Consider the following 26582-nt stretch of genomic DNA (forward strand, 5'->3'; position numbering starts at 1 on the left):
GCCTAACTTTTAGAAATTTCGAAATTATCAATCTCACATTTAAGATTATATATATATTTATATATATATGTATATATAATTTCTTTTGTGCACTGCTGTTATTAAAAGCTTAAAATTGTGCCTTGTGATGGTTTGAATTAGAATAGTGCCCCCCCCACCCCCCACCAGGCTCATGTGTTTGGATGTTTAGTTCTCAGGGAGTGTCACTACTTGAGAGGGATTAGGTGTGGCCTAGTTGGCAAGCTGTGACCTTGTTTGAGGAAGTATTTCACTCAGGGTGGACCCTGCAGTTTCTTAAGCTCAAACCAGGGCCATAGTCTCTCTTCCTGCTGCCTATGGATCCAGATGATGAACTCTGCTACCTCCCCAACACCATGTCTAACAGCAGGCCACTACTATAATGGACTAAATCTCGGAAACTAAGCCAGTCAGCCCCAATTAAATGCTTGCTTTTGTAACAGTTGCCATGGTCCTGATGCCTCCTCGGCAATAGAACAGTGACTAAGACAGACCTTGACATTGTTGTTGTAAAAATATAAAAAATTAAAAAAAGTATGGTTGTCTTTTACCTCACTTAGGTCCGGCACCTCAGTGCCCCAAGATATCTGCTAGCTATCTTGGCGGAAAAACATCCCAACTCCCGCCGCAGCGGCCCAGTGTCTCCAGCCACTGCAAACTTTCCTACACTCAAACCGTCACGTAAAAAAACATACAACCCAATAATCTTTGACCCAATTGGTAAGATATAATTGCCCACTTAAACATACAAAGCCCGGTACCATCCATCCCTTTAAGAACATTTATAACAATCTATAAATACACAGAGCAGAATCTTAACATCAGCCTCCATTGTCCTGCCATCGCTTCTCCCCTTCTCCCTCCTCTCTCCTTCTATCCGTTCCAGTCTCCTCCTCTTCCTTCAAACTTCTCTCCCGCCCATCCTTCCTTCTCCTCCAATGACAGGCCTCCTTCTATCCTGTTCCTGCCCCTCACCTGTATTTTACAAATTCAATGGGGAGAAGGTTCTGGTGAAGTCACCTGAGTCCTGAGTAGTGACTAGGCAGCTGTCCTTGGGGCAGTGAATTAGCATCAAAATACAGATAACTCCTGGGCAGACCACAACATGACATAATCTCAACTTTCATTTGTATTGTATTACCAGAATAGTCAAATTCTTGACATCGTCATTAAAATACTTTGGACACACTTCATACTTAAGATTTCAGCCCTGAAAGAAACCTCTTAAATTTTTACTTGCTTAAAAATGTAAGACATTTTTTTCTTCCTACCTCCTTTTGGGGGAAGTATCACTAAAAATAGTTTCATTGAAGGAGGAACTGGCTTAATCTCTGCCCAATTTCTGAAGAAGCAGAGATGATGCTGTATGGCTTGAATTTTTTAGATATCCTCAATTACTATGTCAATCTTAGGGAACAAGAAGATATTAGTTACGTTACATCAGGGGGTTTCCCTTCAAGAAAGGACTAAAGTTTAAAAATGCACAGAGACTAGTTTGAATACCAACATTTTATAGCTTCTAATGAAATGACAATTGAAAGAATTATCAATTATTGACCAAAAGGGCTAACCTAGACAACATGACTTTTCAAAGAGTACATGCTTACCTAGAAATAATTCTTAAAAAGTTGTAAAAATCAGATCTAAATGTAGTCAGGCATCTTGATTTCACTACTATGTTTAAAAAATTCAAGGATATGTACTGTAAAAATATGATTAGCTAAGTCCAGAATGGGAGAAATATAAAGACTATTACAAATTATTTAACAAACAATTTCAGGCAATGAGAGGAAGTAGTTGGAAGGAAGAAAATATGGAAAGAGAAAATCCATGAATTCAGAGACATAAATGCAAGTTTATTACAATTGACCATTTATAATTTTATAAACTACATTTTTGAGTTGATTATAGACATTTCAATACAGATATGTACCATTGATAGGATTAATTTTGAAAGCATGACTTAGTTAACATGATTACTTACATCCAAAAGAATTTTGACTTTTTAAGATACTGAATTTCTTATGTTAATTATGTATAATATATAATAAATGTATAATATAAATTATACTAATTAATATATATATATCCTAGGGGATGTCAATAAGAATAATGGACATGATCAGATTGTCAGTGTGGGTCAATAATTGTTGAGGTTGTTTCTGTGGGAGTTCTTTTTGTATTTTACCCTTTTCTCTTTTGTATTTTTGAAATTTTCCAAAAACAGTGAAAAGAGTAAGCAAAGGCTTACTTAGTGCAGGAAATATGCAAAGAGAAAATGGGCCTTTGCTTCAGAAGTTCTAGAAATAGGAACCAAAATTTCAAGATTTATTCCCATGATTTATCCCCTTGATTTTCCTAAGGATCTGGCAAGTCTGGGGTACTGACTAGTAAGTAGGATTCAGGTGCTTCCTAAAGCAGGTGCGTTGACTCTGCAGCCTTCTCTCAGTCACTTCGCCTTACCTGGTAAGTTCTATGACTTGTGTTTATCTTTTCTATGAATGTAATTACTGCAGATATTCCAAAGTCACTCAGATAGAGAGAAGATTTATAAGGAAATTTATGAGTATCTGTGTAACCATCACTGAAGCCAAGAAATGAGGCCTCGAAATTCCCTTGAAGCATGTGCTTTAGATGCCCAGGTCTTGTTTGCTCTTTCTGACCCTGCCAGTGGATAGCTCTATTGCTCTGACTTGTGGAAATCACTTCTTTATTTCTCTTTTAACACCTCAAAAATATATTTATCTTTACTCCTGTGCATTCTTTTCCTTACTATGCACTTAAATATGTATAGTTTTGGCTTGCATATTTCAAACATTATATAAATTGATACTACCTTGTAAACATTCTTCTGGTTTTCTTCAGTTTGCACCCACCTAGAAGACTCATTAAGGTTCCTAGTAGTGCCTGTGGTTTCTTTTTGTTTCTTTTTCATTTTTTTTGAAGTGGGATCTCTTTCATGTCAGGCTGGAATCTGATTCTATATAGTGAAGAATGAAGTGGATCCTCCTGTCTCTACTTCCCAAGTCTTGGGGCTGCAGGAATAGACCAGCATACCTAACCTGTGGGCTCTAGGGGAACAAACCCAGGACTTTGTACATGGCAGACACGTACACCTACCATTGAGCCACATTCCTAGTCCTAGTTCATTTTATGTGAGTGTGCATGCGCATGTATTTGGGCACACGTGCCATAGAATACATGTGGAGGTCAGGGAAAAACTTGTTGATTCCAGGGATTGAACTCAAGTTGTCAGACTTGGCATCAGTACCTTTACCTACTAAACTATCTAGCTAGCCCTAGATTCATTCCTTTTATTATATATGTAGTCGTATACATAAAACATCACACCAACTGCTATTTTGTTCACCTCATGATTACATCAGGACGCCAAATGGCCTATATAAACTATGTTTGTATAAGTACACTCTATAATGTTCATACCACAGTGAATGCACCTATTGTCTCAAAATGTACCCCTGTCATTAAGCAACACAGCTGCGTTCTATGTATGGCCCTTCTGTCAGTGAATTTGTTCTTTCATTAATAGACCTTTAAGTTGTTAGGTTTTTGCATTGATAAACAAAGTGTTTTTGGTAAACATGTATGAGTGTGTATATATATGTATAGAGCAAAGCTAGCTAGAGCATGGCTCATAGACAAGTTTCCCTGTTTTCATTAAAGTAAAACGTTCGTGGAATAGGTATGCCCAGTTGTACATGCTGTCTGTGAGTACTTTCAGCCTAGGTTGGCAGATCCAGCCTCAAATGTTTGCTATCTAGCCATTTAAGAAAAACTTGCTGATGCTGATATTCTGATTCCCACTTTTAGTTATATTTACATATATATTAGAATCGTTAAATTCCAGGATAATCTCCAGAATCACTAAATTTTAGGAGCCAATATGAGATTGTATTCATGTATTTCTGGCTCAATGTTTTTTCCTATAGTCTTTTTTTAACAGAAGTGACTGTGTGTGTGTGTGTGTGTGTGTGTGTGTGTGTTCTGTAGGAATTCAAAGAGCATTTTTGTGTAGGTCCTTACCTTTTACCTTGTTTAAGACAGGGCCTCTTTATAAGCTAGACAAACCAGGCCTGCAGGCTTCAGCCTGGCTTCAGGAGACTGTGCTGGCTTCATCTCCCATCCATAGGGCATGCTGATAGACAAGGCTACTGCTTCTTTTATACACATTTTGAGATTCTGACCATAAGTGAACAAGTTTGCACAAAAAGCACTTTGTCCTACTGAGCCATCTCCCCATGGCAATATCTGCAGACTTTAGCTGTTCCTAGTGTGTATTTACTGTGAATACACATGCTATTATGTAACAGAAGGATGGGTATCAACTTCATATATTAATATGACTTTATATGAACTACCAAGCATAATTAATTTCTTAATGATGTCATCGTGTATAACTTTGAATGTTGATGTATGTGTGGTAGGGATGCACCTGTATACATGAGGATAGAGGCCCAAGGTCAACATCAGATGTCCACCACAATCTGTTTTGTTTTGTTTTGTTTTGTTTTGTTTTGTTTTGTTTTGTTTTGTTTTGTTTTAATTGAGGCAGAATCTCTCAAAGAACCCAGAACCTGCTACTTCCAGCCAGTCTAGCTAGATAACTTACCTCAGACACTCCATCAGTGCCTCCTGAGTGCTCTGAGTGCAGATGACCAGCACACCTGCCTGGCTTCATCAGTGCTAGGCATCTGAACTCTGCTGCTCACACTTGAGTAACAGGCACTTTACCCACTGAGCCATCTTCCCACCCCAAGATAAATATTATTAATAGAATCAACATAAGACGGATAGTTTGGTATTTCTATATAAAATATTGCAGTCTTTTTGTTTATCTGCTTTTGTTTATCCTCCTTTCTGTTTGGACATTTCAACTTCAGTAGTGATATTTCACTTCTTTTTAGAGCACACTGAGGAGTAGCATTGATTGCTTTTCGTGCCTATCTTCCATTTCCAAAGTGTTTGTGCCAGTTTATACCCTAATATTAATGTGCTAGAGTTCCCATCATCTATGCCCTTGCCAACATTTGATATGGGTAGTGTCTTAGTTATATTGTGGTGATGAGAAGTAGCCTTTTACTGTGGGTTTAATGTCCACTTGCCAGATAACTAAATGAAGTCGAATTCCATTTATATTTTTGTGAGTCACATCAGTATCTTCTTTTTTTTTTAATTTTGCAATTATATTTATTTACAGAAAACTTGTGTACATTTAACCCGGTTTAGTGGTGAGTTCTTTAGCCTTTGCCTTTTCCAGCTTGGCAATGCGAGCCACAGATTTGGGACCCAGGACGTTGCCTCCCCAGTGGCAGTGGATCTCGTCATATCTGTCATTATAATTGGTCCTAATAGCTTCCACCAGCCTAGCCAGAGCACTCTTGTCTTCTGAGTCAACCTGTGTGAAGGCAACAGTGGTGCATGTCTTCCTGTGGACCAGGCGCCCCAGCCTGGCCTTTCCCTTGATGACGTAATAGGGCACCCCCATCTTTCGACAAAGGGCAGGCAGGAAAACCACCAGCTCAGTGGGGTCTACATCATGGGCAATCACCACCAACTGAGCCTTCTTGTTCTCCACCAAGGTGGTGACTGTATTGACCCCTGCTCAGAGGACAGGCAGTCTCTCAGTTGGGATGTCTGCTTTGCCAGCAGCTTTCTTCTCAGTGCGGGCCGGCAGCCTAGCTTGTTCTCCTGCTTTGTCTCTGGCTTAAGCAGCTGAGTCGCTGTTTCCCTGTCCAGGGCATGGATGCCTGTCCAGGGCCTGGGGGCACTGGTTAATGGCAGGAAGTACTTTGAGCCGCTTATAGAGGATGCCTCTTTGCAGCCGCAGTCTGGTGTGGCTGGGTCATTTGATGAAGCATGTGAGGTCTCTTTGGGGCAGGATGTCCTGCCCAATACCTAAGTTCTTGGGCCTTTTCTCAAAGGATTGACAACCTTTTGGCCTGTTTCTTGACAATGGTGGGGGCCAGGGCCACCTTCTTTCCTTTGGGCATCTTGCTTGGCTGGAGGAAAGAGACATCAGTATCTTCTTAAGGACCTGTTTACTTTGAGCATAGTAGCTTATATTTATGTCACTAACTCAGGGATGACTCGTGTCAGCATGAACCTTTTATTGTTACGTTATTCTGCAGCTTACTTTTTCAATCTTAATGACATTTTTTTTGTTTTCTTTGGTGAAAACATAATTGATTTCAGTATAGTCAAAACTAAAAATAGAAAAGGACTATTTGGAAAAGGATATCAGGGGAGGCAGAACAACAAACGACAATATGTGAAAGATGATAGCTATAATCCAAGTATATTGTATGCATTATGAAAGTGTCAACGAAGTCCATTATTTTATATAATTTAATATATACTAATAAAAGTAAATTCAAATAGAAGATGGGAAGTATGGTGATTTCAGTTTGCATATTTGAATTCATAGTCCACATGTAACCTACTGTGTGACCTTGGCCAGCTTTTGAACTTCCCTTTCCTTATCTGTAAATAGATGGTAATAATATCCATGCCATAGTGCAATTGAGAAGATTAGGCAAGATAAAACACTTACTATGGAGCCATTCACCTAGCAGTCCCTCAGTAGATGTTAATTGCCTCTCCATCATTTAGGGTGCTCATTTTCATCCTGTCTTTTGGGAAATTGGGTAGTATTCATGAGCTATTTGCAAATGAATGTTTTGGAAATTAGAATCTCATATAATTATCCTAGGAATTTAGAAGGTGGCCTAAAATAGTAAACCATAATTAATTTGCCCAGAGAACTAAAATGTAAAATTTTCTCTGATGAAAAGAATTCACAGTCAATATGGGATCCTCAAATAATAAAAATCATGACTAGAGTATCTTATCTAGGACATGAGAAGGGATCAGTTAGAACAATTCTGAACCTATACGTAATGCATCAGAGTCTGAACCAAACAAGGGAGGTCTCTCTGCCTCCAGGAAGAGAGCAAGCAAGGTTTCTTAAATTGCAGTCACTCCCGCCTGAAGACCCTTCCTTCTCCAATCCTTTGGAACTTTCTCATGCTTGTTGACTGATTTCATTTTCTCTTGTTCTATTATTCACTGACAATAATTGTACACAATATACAACATTTAAGTATGCTAGCACCAAAACACTGAAAACTACAGACTCAATCAGTGAAGCTAAGTAAAAAGGTTTCCTAGCACCGTGCATCTTCGATCCCAAAGTTCCTCTTCTGATAATAATAGAAAGGACCAACCTTCCCACAGATAATCATGCAGGAGTCAAAACATTATAGCATATTTATTACTATAATAAAACATTTAATACATAAGTTACGATTGGGTCTATGTAAATACAGAATACTTTAATACTTTTACGTCTGAAGGTACTAGAAACAAATCAATCAGAAACTGATAGAAAGTCGACACTTGAAATAAAGAAGCTGCATTAGATAAATTTTCTGTCTTTATGCAACGTGTTTGCTTGAAGTTAGTCACTAATTGATTAAGCTTGAAGGTGACTGGGGCCATGAAGTAAAGTCCCACTTAAAAATGAAGGGGAATCAACATAAAGAGTCACTACATTCTGCCTGTGTGTGTTTGCCAGATGTGCGACCCTTTAACAACTCATCAGCACTCTTCAGAGGAACAAAATAGTCTTTTAGATATAGTCTCTAAAGTCTTGTTCATATCTAAGCCACAACTCAAAATGACCAAACATATGTAGAAACTGGAAAATGTGATGCATGCTTAAGAGACATTCAGTAAATTCTCACTCTGTGATGACCAAGCTTGGTATTAGCAGGCAAGCATTGTAAAGCCAATGACTTTGTTCAAGGATGTAAAATAAGCATATAATGAAATAAAGATAAGAGAACTAAATGGAACATTTAGAACTAAAATACATATTTTCTGAAATAAAACTTCTCTGGTTGCACTTAACAGGAAGTATAGAATACCAATGAATTGAGAGATCAAATTTACCCAATCTGAAAAACAAAAATAATTTAGAACATACTTTCAAAGAATACATTCTAATGTCTTAACCCATTAGACATTCTAATGTCTTAACCCATTAAAGAACTAACGTGCTATTGGGATTACAAGAGAAGGAAGAAAAAATGGAAATGGAACTGTAAGGCGTTTTATGAGTGCTATTGTTGGGGTTTATAGAGAAGAGTCAAACCTAAAACTCAGAATCACACGTCTTGGAATGGTATATGCTACCCGTTTATATACTTTTCATTCGTGAGTGTATGTTGTATACCCATGCACAGATGTGTGCACGTGCATACATATAGAGTGGCACACATGCCATGGGATGTGAAAGGTAGAAGACACTTTTCCCATCATGCAAGTCGCAGGGTCAGAACTGGTGGCAAGCATCATGACTTACTGAGCTATCTCGCAGGCCACGTTAGCTGTTTAACACTCTAGTTCAGATTGTCACTCAGAAAAGGAGTTGTGCTGTAGTGTGTCCTGGTTGTACATTAGTCTGTGTTATTTTCAGTTTCTTTAATGATATAATTTCTCAGATTGTAATTTATATACCTTTCATAGGGCCACACTCTTACTTTGCCTTACTTGTTTACATAGTTGGACACAGAAGAGTGGTAAATTTTAAATTCTGGGTTCGTGCCCAATCCAAGATAGGAAGAGACATAAGTTGTTATGTCATAGATGATTATAGTATTTAATTTTATAGTCCTTTTTCCATATTAAAAAAGTTAACAGTAAAATCTGATAATTTTGTTACTTGGATATATATAGACTTTTTTGATTTAAAAAAATGGATAGTAGGGGCTGGGGATTTAGCTCAGTGGTAGAGCGCTTGCCTAGGAAGCGCAAGGCCCTGGGTTCAGTCCCTAGCTCCGGAAAAAAAGAACCAAAAAAAAAAAAAAATGGATAGTAGTACAATTTTCTGAATTGTGTGTGTATCTAAGAAAATGTATATGTCAGACTGTTATCTGTACTCTACTGTTTGTTAAAGCGGTATTTACAATGGCAAAGGTAACTAACCAAGATGTACATTACATTGGCAGATGAATATATAAAGAAACCATGTCCTATGTACACCATAGAATATTATTTGGCCACAAAGATTGAAATCTGGTCCTTTACAGCAACAGGGTGAATTACAGGACATTTCAGTGTTAAGTGTAATAAGCCTAGCACAGATGGGGAGTTTTGGTGATTTTCTCTCATAGATACTCACACTCTCAAATAACTGGGCAGGGGTAAGGTTCCTAACGTAAAGAAGCCTGATTTCACCATTGACAGTGTAGATAGACATAAAGTTATCACGCCTTTCCATCAGCACATCAATTAAAATTAGAATATGTTCATATACTGGTGAGGAAAATAGACAAAATGCAATGAATCCTTTTGTTGTTATGTTTACGAAAAATGGTGTTGGTCATTGAGGCGAAATTGGTCTTTTTTCTGTTACTGCTCCAATAGCTTATAGTCAACATATTGTACTGATCATATGTTAACATATGTCAACATATTGTACTGATCATATGTTAGATGTATACAGAGTATTGGCAGCACAGTAGCTGCTCTGTCTCACTGTATTCAGGAGTGACCACCCACCATACTTCAGAATTTATATTCATGTTTTCAATGGTCTATAAGCTAAATCTCATAATATCATGAATGGTTTAGCTTATGTTTTCTCTGTGTTCATCCTTCACCCTGTGATTCCTACATCTATAGAGCCAACTCCAGCCTCTCCAAGAACTCTGTTGCTTCCAAATGGGGTTTCTGTGTGTCCTTCCTCCCTGGAACTTTTTTATTTCGAAAGGAATAATAGAAAGAGTTCAACAGGATTCTCCTTTAGCTGATTCCTTTTTCTTATCTGGCACCCTGCTTAAATTTCACAAGTTTTGTTTGAAAATTTTCCTAAGAGCCCTTTTTTGGGTATCAGGGGGGTAAGAAGATTGGAGATACAGTTTGGTTAGGGACATTCAGATTACAGCAGTTTAGTGATTTGGTGACATGAGAAAAATCTGACCCGGAAGATTATCAGCAGGAGGATCTCAGCTTTATTGAACAGAAAAGACGGCTGACTTGGTTTAGTCATCAGAACTAAAGTCTGACCTACTGGATACCCTGTATTTTGCATTTCCATTGGGGTGCAGCACTCTCCTGTCCCTTTCTACTCTAACTTAAGCTGCTGTGCTCACGAAGAGAACAGCCGTGGGGCTGAGCAGCTTTTTTTTTTTTTTTTAATCTATTCATTTTATACTTTGAGACAGATTTTTCCCTGGGGTGAAACAAAGGTTAACTGAAATTTCCTCTGTTGTGTACCTGAACGAATCAGCAGTTCGAGGAGGAAATCCCATTGATGGGCCAAGAGAGTGACAGGCTCTATTTAAAGAATTCCCCCGACTGTGTGGTAGACCAGCCATGCCATGAATTTAACTGTTCCTGTGGTCCCCATACTTGTACCCACCAAAAGGAGGAGAGAGAGAGAGAGAGAGAGAGAAAGCGACTTTGTTCTGAGCTTTGAAAACCATGAGCCATTGAGTTTTGTGAATTCAAGTTAGACAGCAACAGAGGCCAAAGCTCTAGGGGTCAAAATCTGAAAGGGAGTATACAAAACAGGTAGAAGCTGTTTAACTGTTTATTTCTCTACGTATGTGCATACTAGAGCTCTGTGTGTACACACACCAAAAACTACACTTTCATATGTTATGCAGTTAGCCCTAGTTACAGCTCAGCATGGGTCTAAACATGACAAGTAAGAGAATTTTCTGTTTATGAAGCTTTCTGCTTCATTAGTTTGCTTTTATTATAAAAGTGTACATATAAGAAATGAGAGTAAACACCATATGAGTCTAAGTGATGTTCTTAAAGTTTTTATTAATTAGCCTGTAGAAGCTTTATTTTCAGAGATAGCTCATGTATTTTGTATTTTTCCTGTTTAATGGAAACTGCTTTAAATATGAAAAGGTGGTATCTTAAGTTGGATTAAACATTCTTAATTCATGTGTATTTAACCTCAGGACTTGTGAGCCTTGTTGAAAAAAAAAAAAAACAGCCTTAAAACCCTGCCTAGTAGGCCTCAATAGTGCACACTGCACACGGAAACAATAGACACTGTCTCTTCTGAAGTGGACGTTAGTGTGTATTCTCAGGGGTATGAGCTGAGTATCCGACAGATTCTAGTCTACACGTATTTCTAGGTACAAAATTAAATATAATTAAATTTTTCCCTTGTAATTTGAAGGTTCTATTATTAAAATTTTCTTATGTACTCTCTGTAGTATGAATTGGAACACAATTTTGAAGGATACTAAAATTAATAGAGAAAAGTCTTTGGATCTGGAGTGACTGTATTTTGTCTGGGGACTTTGAGGAAGCAGAACTTTTAGAACTGATTTGGGGTCTTATTTTAGAGATTATGTGATAGCTAGACTTCATGCTCACAAATAGGAAATTGAAATCTCAAGGAAGAGAATATTTAGCATGCAGTCACATGGTATGCTGTAAAGAACCCAGGCCTCAGTCCCCACCAACTGTTTCCTTGCACAGTAGTTTCACCACTCTTATTGGAGATGTTTAGAAATAGTTTCTTAATCTGTTTTCTGACGTTTTCTTTTCTCTTTTTGTGCTTTGTCTTTTCTTCGACATCTTGGTCTTACTGCTAGTAGGTTATAGCACTCTAAGGAACAGGCTGGTAGGTCAGAAATTTGTCTAACCTGTGTGCTCCACCCGTAAAGAGCTACCTTACTCTTTTTGAATACTATTCAAAATGGAAATTGTATTACCCTGATATTTTAGCAAGTTACAAACTGATCACACGGTTGTCAGTGGCTGCTCATGTAAGTGCAAGAGTAACCAATACCCTGAAGATACTAATGATCTGTAAAGATCAGTATAGCGCCAGCTACATGGCCTAAGGGAAAGGCACCTACTGACATGCCCCCAGGAATTAACTCCCGCCAGTTGTCCTCTGACCTGTACCCACATGTGTGCTCCCACACATACACAAAAGTAATAAAATATGTAAAAGTAAACATTTTAATAAAATGACTTTTTAAGAACCAGTTCTTAAACTCTTTAAATACTATTTGTGGAAGCTCTGCTAGATACTGGACACTGGACAAGGGCTAAGATATGAGTAAGATGGGACTCGTCTCTGCCCCATGCAGTCTAACGGAACCACAACTGCAGATACGAGGTGTTACTCTTACAGTACCTCCTAGAACACTGGCATTGCTCCTCACATACCATTCATAGCTATATCAAATATAATTCTGTATTAAAAGTAGAGCTGAGTCCCATTAGTACTTGTATGTACAGTGTGATAAAAGGAGACGATCTTGTAGAGGTGACTCTCAGCAACATGTATGTGTTTTTATGGACTACGTCCTGTTTCAATCTTGACTTTCTACCTGGGGGAGGGTCTCTTAGTGGGGATTTGAAAAGACATGTTCTTTAGGTCTAGTGAATATTTTCTTTCGAGTATTGTACATTTGTGTCAAAAAATGTAAGTATTAAAAAATATAAAATTTTATTTTAGTCTCATGCCTTTTGCTTACTTTCTGGCAGTCTCAGCTTATATAAGTAATAATTATTGTAAGTCCATTAATGGATACTTGTCTTTGGAATTTTTTGTTTGTTTTTATTTTTGGAGATGAGGTTTCTCTGTTTACCCTGCTGTCCTGGAACTTGCACTGTAGCCCAGTATGGCCTCAAACTCACAGAAATTCACCTGTCTCTGCCCCGCAACTACTGTGATTAAAGGTGTATGCCACCTCTGTCTAGTTTGTGCTTTTGGAATTTAAGGACAATTTAATCATGTATTCTTCCTGAAGTTAAATTGCCATGAGAGTCACTTATGGAGATGGCTGTTCAAGTAGTACTTGAATTCCCCCCACAGACCGGGTCACTTGGTGCCATAGTAGAAGATGCAAGTTTTCAGGTTGATAGGGTACCAGTATTTAGAGTTGGTGATCATACTTCTCAGACCATTGCCTGTCCTTATTGTTCATAAATTCTTTCCTTCAGTTCTCTTTTCAGTTCAGTCAAGTTTTTGTCACCTCTCTTGAGATCACCAGTGGCTTTGTTAGTAAGTCTGAAGTCAGCACTAAGGCCTTATCTGACTTTGGATACATTGTCTCAAGTCAGCCAAAGTACGTGGGCCCTTCTGCTCAGATTTGCTATCACCTTGTTGATTTAAATCCTTACTTTTCTGCTTGACCTGTATTCATTCAGTCCCTTGGTATTCCTCAACCAGAATTAGACTGAATATTTATTATCCCCATACCTCTATCGGGAAATTTCTATTTCCAATCCTGTCCTAAATTATGATTCGTAGCTTCTTCATTTCAGTATTTTAATACTTTTAATCTAACCTGTCTGGAACTAAATTTAACCCCCCCCCACATGTTGTTTACAGGTTTTGCTACAGTAACCCCTCCTTTTAGGTCAGACACTAAGGAGTGACCCTTGACTCGGTTCTTTCATGTTTCTGTCTAACTCTCACGGACTATCACCTTTACCTTCACTGTACTCAACTGTACTTCTCATTCATCTCGGTCGATCAGAGACCCTGTTATCTATTGATTCAACTACTACAGTAGCTTCCTAGCTGTCCCCCTACTCACATACTCGCCTCATTTTTTATTCTCAGGAGAGTAATTCTTTACAAGTCAAATGTCTCTGCTCACTGTACTCCAGTGACAACCCTTTGACTAACAGCGAAGGCCTGAGTCTGTATGATGCCCTAAACCTTATAAAGGTGGCCTATACCTGTTTGACTTCACCCTGCAGCCCTCCATTCGCTGCTCTAGCCACACTGCACACTGCTGCCTTATAAGCACTTTGCCATGCTTGGAATGCTCTTCCCCAGAAATGCATGACTTGGTTCTGTTATCTTCCATAATAAGTTTGCTTAAATGCTGGTGAAACCTACTCTCCACTCTGCATAAAATTGTAACCCATACCAAACACAGTTTCTGCCACAGGCTCTACTGTTTTTCCAAAGCGCTTATGACCCCATGGCATGCATCACTAATTATTACTTTTTTATATGTATTGGTTTCCTCCTCCCACCAAAATTTAAGTCCTATTAAAGAATCAGTGTCTATCTTGTTGACTGACATATTCTGAGCACCTAAAATGGTGTCTGCTGTGTGGAAATAATTAATAATGGTAAGACTTGAAATAACTCTTTAGTTGAACAGTCAGTATAATATCAAGTTCATTGCTGTTGTTGTGTTTTATAAAACTCATGATAAAAATTCACAATGAAATAGAAAATAGTTTAGAGAAAATCTATCCTGTATGTAAATGAAGTTGAAGGTGTACCAACAGAACAAGCAGCCTTCAGTCTTAGGGAACGAGTAACTTCTGGGGGATATAAGAAAATAAAGTGTAGCTGCCCTACAGACAAGGAAAGAAAAAACTGTGGAACTTAAGACGCGAGCTGTTTGGATAGTGAGTGATTATTTGGTTGAAATGAAAGCTACATTTGAGCTATTAATAACTACAAGGGTGAAGATATTTGAGCCCTTTGAAGGTAAAGTTGTAAAGATTATTTTTCTTTGGATATGTTATGCTTATAATGGCTGATATCAACATGTTTAAGACCCTGGGTTCTATCACAAAAAGAAAAAAGAAAAATCATAAATGTCAACCTAGGTATATTTAATCTAGGAGATTTGGTGACTTGTTCTACCAAGGAGAGAGTGAATACAGAATCAGACACTGAAGAAAAAGGAAGTGAGAAGGAGACAAGGAAATGTTGAAAGAAGTAGAACAAGTGAAAGAATAGTTCCAGTTGCTAGTGCCCACACCAGCACAGAGCTGACATGTTTTCTGCAGCCTCTACTTAGACCTCACCTCCGAAGCCTTTTACAAAGGAGCCTCTGAATTAGTGTTTTTATTTGTGCTTAAGTTTTTACAGATACTCTGGGCAGAGAGGTGGAGGGATGTGGAAGTCTAATTCATCTATTGATACCTTTTCTAGTGGGAGGAGTGTTCAAGAGAGAGACCTCCTGATCCCACTGTACTGTTGACTATTGGTGGTTTTGTTTACTCTACATCTGTTGCTTAGAATTAACTTTATTGCTTGTTCTTAGGGATTTGTGTGTTCTTTAGACGGGGTCTTAAACAACCCTGCTGGCTTCAAACTTTCTATGTAGGATGACCTTGAATTCCTGATTTTCCTGAGTTTACCTTGCAAGGGCTAAGATTACAGGCCTGAGTGATTCTGCCCAGCTTGACTTTCTAAATGAGAAGCTCTTAACCTGGTAGCTCACTGGTGAACTATTAGGGCTTAGGGAATGAAGGATATTTGGCAGTTGTCTCTATGTCTGTTCCCACTGGCAATAGACTTTTATATTTTATCTATAAATCTATATTTTTGTATATAAACTGTGAAGAGCTCTTTGTAACCCCAAGCTAAGCACCTGCACTTATTTCCTCTTTCTTCTTCCTCCTCCTCTATCTCTAAAAAAAGAGAAGTCAAAGCCTCGTTTTATCTTTCACACATAATTTTAAGTATAAGCCGTTTCTGGTAAATTTAATATGATTAAAATAAGATGAACATTTTCTTTCTTATAAATTATTGTTAAAATTTGTTTTTCTTTTTTTTTTTTTTCTTTTCTTTTTTTTTCGGAGCTGGGGACTGAACCCAGGGCCTTACGCTTCCTAGGCAAGCGTTCTACCACTGAGCTAAATCCCCAACCCCAAAATTTGTTTTTCTTAAGCAGTTGTTGGTTATATAGCACAAAATTATAATGATTAAATTGACTGATTTCCGCCTTTCGTTAAGATGAAAAATCATAACTATGAGGAAGAAAGAAAGAGAACGCACACACAAGTGCACAGTTTGAGAAGAATGCAAGGGAATAAAATGGCGGTGCCCTCGGGGTTTTAGTGTGGCTTTGTGCTTCTCAAAGGTTTCCGTTGAAGTAACAGATGCTACTGCTAAAGTTGGGAATCCTAAATTCACTTGTGGCTGTTTCCGTTGCTTCTTAGTAGTGAGAGGCCCCCACAGGGGATCTGTGTAGTAGAGTTCGCTCTGGGAAGGGAATGACAAATAACCACATGGTCGCCTTGTCTTTGTGATCCTTAATCTGCGTTCAAGCACAGGCACAGTTAACTGTGATATGCAGTTCTCTTACAGTCTGTGTCGCTCTTGGGCCTGTCTCAGGGTTATTATTCAGTAATGGTGATTGGTTTTTGGTTTTGGGGGGGGGGGTGTTTGGTTTTTCTGTTTCTGTTTTTTTTTTTTTAATTCTTTTGAGTTCTTTAAAGTTTTCCTCTAAAAATTCTATTTTTTCTTAGCCATAAAAAACTATCTTACTAAACATTTACTGTTACATTGAACAGGCAATTAAATTATGCATTAGCTACATTTCTCAGTTCAGAATAGTGCTTATTCACACAATAGTACATATGATTAAGTGTGATTTCTTTTTCTTTCTAATTTTAATTATACAAGATACCGTCATCAGTGGATACATGGATAAAACAGATGTAGTCTCAGTCCACAGACAGCTTTGACATAGAAATGAATAAATTATTTCTTAGTAGAACCTTTAATTTAGGGCTTTCAATGAATAGTAGCCTAAAAGATGCAGGTAATGAGCTTTTACACTATCATTGAGGGAGAAAAGACTTTACAAAAGGGAGGTCAGTGGGAATAGAAATGTTACTTAGTTTACTTATTGGTTGGTTTTTGAAATTTTATTTTTATTTTAGTTACATGTACATATGTGCTCATGTGAGTGGAAATGCCACCGGAGTGCAGAAGGAGGCTGGCTATCCGATCCCTTGGTGCAGGAGCTCCAGGCAGTTGTGAACCACCTGGTGTGGGTGCTGAGAACCATACTCCAGAAGAGCAGCCAATACACTGAGCCGCTGCGTCATCTCACCAGCCTCTTAGTTAATTTATTAAGGAGAAGGCAGTACCCCTGGATAACTAGTAGTCATACTTCAGTGTTTGGAATGTTACAGAGTTGTAATTGATCCTCTCTAATTCTGAAGCAGTAACAGGTGGCAGTAACCGAGAACTTACAAGGCTACTCTGGGTACCCAGTAAATGAAATGGCTGGGAAGTCTTCAGGGGTTCTAGAGAGTACATGTGAAGTCATACCTGCAAAGTATGGTAGGACACTGAGGAAATTTCTGGATCTAGCTAAAACAGTGGGACCAGAAAAATAAGGACTAAATCATGGGCAGTGTTGTGTTGTACTACTGTTTGTCTTCGAACATGTGTCCAGTTGGCAGCAAGGGACCTTCCAGATAAAATGCGTCCACCTCTAACAGTAGAATAACAGTAGAATAGGGTGGAATTTGTGCTAATGAAGAAAGGTTATTTTAATAATCTACGTCAGAAATTAAGTGTCCCAGAGCTAAAATAATAGTACTAAGGCTATTTAGGATAAACAATTTATAGGATCTGGTGAGTAATTTTATGCTCTTTTCTTTTCTTTTTTTTTTTTTTTTAACCTTTTCTTTTTTGTCAGAGCTGGGGACCGAACCCAGGGCCTTGCGCTTACTAGGCAAGCGCTCCACCACTGAGCTAAATCCCCAACCTCAACGCCTTTTATGCTCTAAGTAAGGGAGAAGAGTTAAAGGTTTCTGACTGGGAAAAACAGACTTGGTATAAGTTGTCAAATATCAGGAGGAAAAGGAAAACTAGGGAGTTTTTATGTTTTATATGTCTGGTTGTTTATTAGTTTATAGTACCAAGGATTAAGCCCAGTACTGAATTCTTAGCAAGCTCTCTCATCTCTGAGCTTTCAAGAGTGGAGAGGAAAGAACTTTTTTTTTTTTTTCTTTTTTTCAGAGCTGGGGACCGAACCCAGGGCCTTGCGCTTGCTAAGCAAGTGCTCTACCACTGAGCTAAATTCCCAACCCCAGGAAAGAACTTTTAATGCTTTACCTATATGAGTTACCTATGATGCGTCTGGTTTCCTTGACAGTTTAACTGTATTCTCAGTGGTAGAAGAGTGCTGTTTCCAAGCAGTCAAATTTGGCTTTATATTGCAAATGAAAAATAAATATTGGGAAAGACTCAGATTTTGGTTCTTTGGGGATTGTAGGTTTATGCTAATCATTGGCTTTCTCCTCCCCTCCCCCTTACTAGCTTACTCTATATAGTATATAAATTCAAATATAAATTGTAGGTTTCAAAAAAAGAAAGACTGGGTAGTTGTAGGTAGAAGTCAGTACTTTTTGCCAAAGGGCCTCTTTTTCCAAATAGTATTGGGCCTTCTCTCTCTCTCTCTCTCTCTCTCTCTCTCTCTCTCTCTCTCTCTCTCTGTCTGTCTCTTTGTCTCTCTCTCTGTCTCTTTGTCTCTCTGTCTCTCTCTGTCTCTCTCTCTGTCTCTGTCTCTCTCTCTCTCTCTCTCTCTCTCTCTCTCTCTCTCTCTCTCTCTCTCTCTCTGGGACAGGGTTTTCTCTGTCTCAAAACAGCCCTAACTGTCCTGGAACTCACAAGTTCTGCCTGCCCCTGCCTCCCAAGTGCAGGGATTTTAAGGTGTGTGCCACCACTGCCTGTTGGGCTTTTTGCCTTAAAAAAACTTAGTTACCCATTATCGTGGTACATACCTATAGCTTCATCAGTGGGAAGCTGAGACAGGAGAATCACAAGTTGGAAGCCAGTTGTGCTAATTAATCTCAGTTGTCAACCTGACAAGACCTGAAATCACCTGGTGGTCTGGGAATCTAGGCTGCTAGGCTCCAGTGGTTCCTGGTCACACACAGGTAGTTCTAGTTAAACTCAGTCACAAACAAAACAAAGAGATAAGAATGGGGGAAACCGGCTCATCATGGGAGACTTGTCAGAAAGGGCAGGGGATGGGAGTAATCTGTACTACATACATGTATGAAATTGTCAAAGAACAAAGTTAATAAAAGTTACAATAAAAAGAAACAAAGAGACTGCTAAATAATATGTAGATGAACTTTTGCTAAATGTACTGAAGTACAAATTAGATAAAGAAAAGGAATAGGAGGAAATTATTTAAAAGCCACAATTACTAAAATTGGCCCCATTAAGAAAAGAAATATAGATGGATCCATATCTACTAAAGAAATAGAATTCCTTCCTAAAGAATTTTCTACAAGTAAAATTCCTGACCACAGAGCCAAATTCTACCACGTGTTTAGGGAAGGACACAATTTTTTTTCTTAGTTCTTATGAGTCCAGTTTTATACCACTATCAAAACCAAACAAAGATATCATAAGGAAACTCTAAATCAATATCCCTATGGTAGGTACTTTTGCATCATAAAGCACATAATAGAAACAACTTAGAAAAAGAAATACTTATTTTGGCTCATGGTTTTGGGATTTTTCAGTCCATCACAATTACAGTGATGACCCAGCAGCTCTGTCCCTGGTGGCTCTTCATGTGATATTAGACAGGAAGCAGAGAGGGAGACAGGCCTGACTGAGATATCTGTAACTTTCAGAAGCTTGCCCACAGTGACCCACTTCTGTCCCTTCCTCCTAAAGTCACACAGCCTCCCAATACAGTGCCACCAGCTGGCTTCTAAGTGTTCAAAACATGGCTTCCAGGGGTCATTTCACAACCCAACCTACAACTCTTCATGAATGCCATTATAAAAATCTTACTTATGTCAAGTATTTTTTCTTTAAAGATACTACATATTAACCCAGTTAGTTTCAAAATGAAGGGTCAGCCTGACATTTGAAACTAAATTACTGTGCCTGCCATCCAGGAAGAAATAGGAAAAATCACAGACTTCTTAACTTGTTGCAAAAATAACATTCAGTAAAATTCACCACCTGTTTGTATTAAAAACTCAGCAAACTGGGAAAAGAATTTCTTTAGTTATAAAATTTTCATAAAAAAACAGTATATGTAAGAGAAGAAAATGAAGGAAGGCAAAGAAAAAAAACCAATATATGCAATTGTAAAAGAAAATGTATTTTATTTCCTAAGATTGGGAACTGAGCAAAGATTTGCTGTCACCACCTACATTTAGCATCATTCTGTAGGAGATCCTCTGAGAATCAGTAACATAAGAGAAAGAAAGAAAAGCATGTGAATTGCCAGAGAGAGAGCCAGGACAAACAAGATGTTCCAGATGTAAGGCACTTGCTGCCAACTCTGCCACAGAACCTGAGTTATAGACCCCTGGGGCCCACGTGATGGAAGGAAAGAACCAACTTTCACAAGTTGTCCCCTCACCTCCTCATGCAGGTGTGTGTATATATGTGAACAAATGAATAAAAATTATAAGAAAGGAGAAAGTAAAGCTGTCTTTACTTACAGGTGGTATGAATACACACACACACACACACACACACACACACACACACTGAAAATTGGTGGAAGCATGCAGCACAAGCCTCTAAACTAAGTTAGCACAACAAATTTAGACAATGTAATATGAGTATATGAAAGTCACTTATATTTTATAAACATATAATCAAAAACTGGAAAAGTATTACCATGAAAACTTAAGCCAAAGTAAGTTGAGAGAGATATATCAGTTTATATGGAGACTTGGTATCATAATAATATGCGATGTGGATTCAAGACAATACCAATCAAAATCCTAACAGACTTTTTTACTGAAATTGACATGTTTATTCTAAAATATATACACCCAATCAAAGGGACTAGAATAGCCAAAACAGTCTTGAGAAGAATGAAAGTCAAGGGTGTGTACCCCTGAGTTTCATTTTTTGTTTGGTTTAGTTTGGTTTGGTTGGGTTGGGTTGGGTTGTGTTGGGTTGGGTTGGGTTGGGTTGGGTTGAGACAGGCTCACAGTGTAGCCTTGGCTGGCCTGAAACTCACAAAAATCTGTCAGCTTCTGCTTTGCAAGTGTAGTGATGAATTGCATGCCCTACTATGCCCAGCCTGCATTTAATTTTATAAGAACAAAATTAAATCAGCTTATGGAGTTGGGGGAATGGTTTAGTCAGCCTTTGCTTGCTATTCAAAGTGCTTGCGTAAGGACCTGAGTTCAATCCCTAGCACCCATACAAAAACCTGGGTGCAGCATGCACCTATATTGGTGAGCACCCAGTTCAGTGAGAAACCCAATCTCAAAAGGTAATGTAGAGCGATATTGAAGAAGACAAAAGATATCTACCTCAGGCCTCTGCACTGGCATGTGTGCAGACACACATACACATCCCCAAAACAGAAGAAAAAATTAAATGAGTTTTATAATTAAAGTGATTACAAGGAATCATTAGATTTTAGTGATGAATGTCACTGGGATACATAGGGCAGCTCTGAGAACAGCAGCCCATATGTTACTTACCTGCATCTTTTAAATGAAAAATAATATGGTGGGGTGAAGAAATGAGGCGGCTGCTCTTTGATACACACTCAGTCTCAGTGCGTGTGTGCAGCCCCAGACTCCACAGAGAATAGCAGCAGCAGCCCAGTGCTCCTGCTTGCCTGTGCAGTGACCTTTTTGTAGAGCAGCCTCATAATTTTTTTTTTTTTAGTACAGGTATTTTATTTTAAAATAAGTTTCTAGACACTTAACCCTGGTAGGCTGAAAAAATGTAGATTACCTCATGTCTCTTCAAAATTCTTTTCAGAGAAGCGAGTCAAGCTTGATTTGTGTTTTTGAGATAGGTGAAAGTAGTAAGGTTAGACGGAGGAGGAAATCAGAACTCGGCTTTTAGCCCTTTGTTGACACTGCCTTAGAGCCTGCATTAGTCATAGGTCCCTTCCTTCTTGTCCGGAGAGGGACCAAAGGAATAGGAGGCATTTGCAGGTTTGTAAAGAGCAATGCAAAGAAAAGGAAATAGCTGACACAGAAGAAATGCTGTGGTCCCCCAGTTTTACAGTTTTATTTTTAGATTAATACCTGCTGGTTTATGGATATTTGGGGTTTGTTTTTATTTTGAGGCAGGGTTTTACATCTGTGGCTAGCCTAAGCTCACTTCCGTACACTGTGTGCTCACTGTATGGGCCAAGCTACCCTTAAGCAGTCAGCCGTCCCACCTCCTCTGCCTCCTGCATGCATCGCCCCACCCAGAAGTGTCTGGATGTTAGGCCTCTTGTTTTGCTCCTTTATGTCACTATTTTTGATGTTGTAAATGTAATGCAAAGTTCCTGACATACAAAGTGGACAGTTTTCAAGGTCTGTTGTTTTAAAAATGTTTTAGTGGAGGCAGCAAGATGAAGTAACAGCAGGTTAAGGTGCCTGCAAGTTCCATGACTCAGGTGTGAGCCCTGAAATCCATACGGTGGTAGATGAGAGCCACCTCCCTCGGATTCCCCCTGGCCTCATGCACATAGATACCTGCGTGCACATGAACAGACCAAGTAAATAGATAATTCTTTCAAAGATATTTGATGCTGTATGGACGTCATCTAGAAAAAGCAGCAGACATTGTTAATGCTGATGCTGAGGTGAAGGATTTCCTTCCCTTCTACCGACTTAGTGTGAATGAGATCGTGTGAGTTTTCCACCACTGTACAGTGTGAGTGAAAGACAAAGTCTGCTGATACTGCTGGGAGGACTCATTAATGAGGAGCTTGTTGGACGGTTTAGGTAGATAGTGATCACAGTTTATGTGCCAGCATCACAAAATAGCAAACTAGAGTATCAAAAAACAAGACTCTTAGGCTTGTTTACAAAAGGTTTTGGAATGTCCCAGTGTCTGGGGTCTAGAAAAATAAAAGGGGTGGGATCATTAGGGCACCTCCCCTCTAAGTAAAGTTCTGCTTGGTCAGGTAAGGAGATTGACATAAATTTATTTCTGCATCTTCTGTTGGGTCCTTTATTTATTTATTATTTGTATAGAGCTTAAGATACAAAGCATTGCCTAGCAAGTGCAAGGCCCTGGGTTCAGTCCCCAGCTCCAAAAAAAAAAAAAAAAGAAAAAAAGATACAAAGCATTTTCCACAAATCTCTTGATTCTTACAGATTTTAGGTGGTCAGGGCAAATACTATAAATACTGTTGTCCCTGTTTCACAGGCACATGTGATTATTTGTTGAGAGTCGCACAACTAAAATGAGTACTTTTAAGTAAAGTGTTGAGTGGGTGGCTCGGGTGGGTGAGAGCACTTGGGGTGCTGGCTAGGCTCTAACTTGGAGTCCTCAGCACCCGTGTATAGAGTAGGGTATGGGCACACAGGTACCTGTAACCTTAGCATTGTGGTGGTAAGCAGAGTCTGAGTCCGCTGCCAGTGAGAGAGGCTGTCTCAGAGGAAGAAGGTAGAGTGCTGGCAAGTAGGATACCGACATCCTCCCAGCCTCCCATAGATATCCCAACACATGTGCAGCTGCACACGCAGACACACAAAACCAGTGGCATTAGTGCTTTGTGTGGCATGCTCAAAGCCTATTACCACAAAAACATAATAACATTTTAGGGCTGGGAAGAAGGCTCATCAGTTAAGAACACTTGCTGCCCTGGCAGAGGTCTAAAATTCATTTCCCAGGACCCACATGGAGAAGCTCCAGGTCCAGGGAGATCCAGCAGCGTCTTCTGGTACCCATGGGCATATACACTCATATGCATAGACACACAATTTTAAATAGATAAAAGTCTGAGGAATAACATTTTAGAGCAGCATGAGAATTTGAGGTGTTTGGCACTTTCCACTGACCCCTTCTCTTACACTTCTTACTCATACCACTGTGAATGCTAACGAACTGAAGAACCATTGTCTGTCTGTCTGTCTGTGATGTGACTTAAGGCACTAAAAGTAACATTTGTTTTCTTTTCTAGGAGAAAATGATGTAAATTGGTTCATCAGTGACAAAGACATCGAGGTAAGATCAATTTTTTCAAATCTAAATAATAGGCTAATATTGTCTTTTGATCTCTATGTTCCATTTGTTTTTTCCACAATATATTTTTTGGAACAGTATAAGCTTTTTTAAAAGACATAATCCCATAGCTTAGAAGGGAAAGTTTGGTTTTAGTATTATATAATTTAATGTTTCAGAACTGTAAGTCAACTTGGATTTTGTCAGCTGATGAGTGGCTATAATCACCCTTCCGTTTATGTTTCATCTCTGCCTTAAAGATTCCTGTAGCCCGGGTGGCCTAATACTACTAAGATCAACACCGGAAATGACTGTTTCTTCAGTGTAAGGAAATGGTCAATCTATATTTAGAATGGGGCAGGTGCTTGTGTCAATTATTAGCCTTATTGTAACAAATACTTAAAAATAAAAAAAATTAAAAGGCTGTTTTCAACTTTATAGTCAAGTTTAAGAAATCACTAAATTAGAAATAACTGACAACCAATTCAAGAGAATACCAGGTAAAACATGACACTTTTTCACAACTGGAATTTATTTATTTATGTATGTACTTTTCTTTTTTTTGAGACAGGGTCTCCTACATAGCCTAGGCTGGCCTTGAGCTTACAATCCTCCTGCCCCAGCCTCCCAAGTGTTGGGATTATAGGCATGAACCACCATGCCTGACTTTAAAGATGGAATTCTGCCAAACAAGAATAATGGTTGGGATTACATAGTCCTCTTTAGGTATTTCATATGATGTACTTTCTCTTGTTCTTTCATACATAGTAGAAATTTGACTAGCATAAGAGACAACTAGAATTGGGTCACTATGTAACCAATAGTGGACGAAGATTGTCTTATACTCTTAGAAGTTGTAATTGGTTTTATAGGCAATAGAGGTAGCCCTGTGCTTTTGAAAAGGTTACATTTGGTAGTTATATGGTTTTAAAATGTTTTAAAGCACAAAATCATAAAAATACCATTCCTTAACTAAAACTTTTAGCAAGTCTCTCATTCAGGAATAAATGGTGTATGTTTAGATGTAGTTAGCACCAGCTAACGGAGCTCTCAGTATTTCTTCTAGACCCGAGCCCTCAGTGGAGACTGACCAGTGAGGGAGTCACGTGAGCAAGGGCCCAAGAGATAGAGCTGTCCTCGTGCTCAGCTTCTCGGGAATGGAGTCTGCTTCTGGATGTTAGGTGGAACATAGGTGTCTGTTCCTTCTTTTGTCAGACCAAAGTAATGGAGCTGACTTCAAATTTAATGTTTCTTACTCAGTAGTTTTAAGAGGAAGAATAGAAAGGTTTCCTTAAACTGACTGAAATAATTTTAATTCTTGATTGTTTTTTCCTCCTACCCTTAGGCCAAGATAGATAACAACAGATCATCTGGAAGGTGGAACAACCGATACTATTCAGTCAACAAAAATGTCACGTGTAGAAATTGTGATAAACGTGGCCATTTGTCAAAAAACTGCCCCTTACCACAAGTACGTGAGATGCATGATGCTTCTTCCTGTGTTAAAGTCAGACTGTTAGGCCTAGACCCCTGGAGTTTGGACTGAGCTCTTGTTAAAGCGTTGGATCATAGGTAGCTCATGAGCCTAGCATGGGCGCAGTGTCTGCAGGCCCTGGGCTCCATTTCAGCTTCCCTGTTAGAAGCTGGGTGACTGTACAGGTACCCATACTCTGTGCCTAGACTTTCTTGTCCAAAAGATGCGAAAGAAGACTGAGTGAAATGATTTCCTTTTGAAACTTTCTCCTCTATAGACAGCACATTTCATTGTGGGATAATTCTCACTATTAGAGATCTGTAATTCTTTTCATTTATATGTGTGGAGTAATGGCAAAGCGAGCACATCTGTTTGAAACAAATGGAACTGAAGTTCTACACTTTGGTATGTAGTGGCTCTGTGCACACAGCCCTTTCATTACCTACTGCCTCCCAAGTTGCTCTTCGTAGGCATGCGACTGCTTCTCTGTCTGCTCCTCCTGTGACTTGATTTCCAGACATCCTCATCCTGTTACCCTGGATATTTCTACTCTATGGCTATTCCTCTGTAAAATAAGATATGCTAAGTACATGCCTGCTGGGCATACATCCAGACTTAGGACTTTGTGGCAGCAACACACTGATAGGTGTGTTCAAGCTGAGTCTAGACATTTGTCTGATTTTATAATTCTGTTCAAGGTTGGACCTTCACTGAGTTTCAAGTTAGAAATAACTTTTTATCTAGGAAAGGAAAGCCAATGTTCTACCATTTGAGACTGATAAGTTTTGCTAAAGAGAGTTTATGTTTGTCTGCCACACAGAAAGTCCGGCCCTGCTGTCTCTGCTCGGAAAGAGGACACCTCCAGTATGGCTGTCCAGCCCGTTACTGCTTAGACTGCTCTTTGCCCATGTCTTCCACTCACAGATGTTTTGAAAGATCTTCCTGGAGAAAGCGATGTGACCGATGTGATATGATAGGCCACTATGCTGATGTAAGTATTTTTACTGCAACTAAATTGTCAAGACTTTGGGCAGTGTAACAATTCATAACCATCAGCCGTTCTACTTGAAGGAACGTTTGTTGGTAGGTTTGTTTGTTGTTGTTTTTGAATCAGGGTTTCTCTGTGTAGCCCTGGCTGTCCTCGAACTTGCTCTGCGAAGCAGGCTGGCCTCCAACTCAGAGATACACCTGTCTCTGCCTCCTGAGTGCTGGGATTCAAGGTGTGTGCCAGCACAGCTGGCTTTGGAAGAATGTACACTTACATGTTTTATACAGACGTGCGTGTGAAAACTGATCTGAAATTCTTGTTGGTGATTTTACTAGTGGTAAAATAAATAGTCTGTGACTGTGAAGTACATGCTT

At 38.9% G+C, this 26582-nt stretch overlaps 1 protein-coding gene across 18 annotated transcripts in view; it reads left to right on the forward strand.

Moving 5' to 3' along the window:
• Nucleotides 1-26582, forward strand: part of Zcchc7 (zinc finger CCHC-type containing 7) — a 179682-nt gene that overhangs the window by 116580 nt on the left and 36520 nt on the right. For 17 of the 18 annotated variants that reach the window (XR_015619470.1, XR_015619480.1, XR_015619476.1 and 14 more), the window contains 3 exon segments: nt 23706-23749; nt 25092-25217; nt 26041-26211. Coding sequence is in view for 3 of the 18 variants with exons in the window: in XM_087548003.1 (XP_087404129.1) it covers nt 23706-23749; nt 25092-25217; nt 26041-26211 (341 nt within the window). In the remaining 15 variants the exon portion in view is untranslated. 18 annotated transcript variants of the gene reach the window in all.

The sequence above is a fragment of the Rattus norvegicus genome, chromosome 5 (genome assembly GCF_021556685.1).
Source record: "Rattus norvegicus strain SHRSP/BbbUtx chromosome 5, alternate assembly SHRSP_T2T, whole genome shotgun sequence".
In the NCBI taxonomy this organism is placed as follows: domain Eukaryota; kingdom Metazoa; phylum Chordata; class Mammalia; order Rodentia; family Muridae; genus Rattus; species Rattus norvegicus.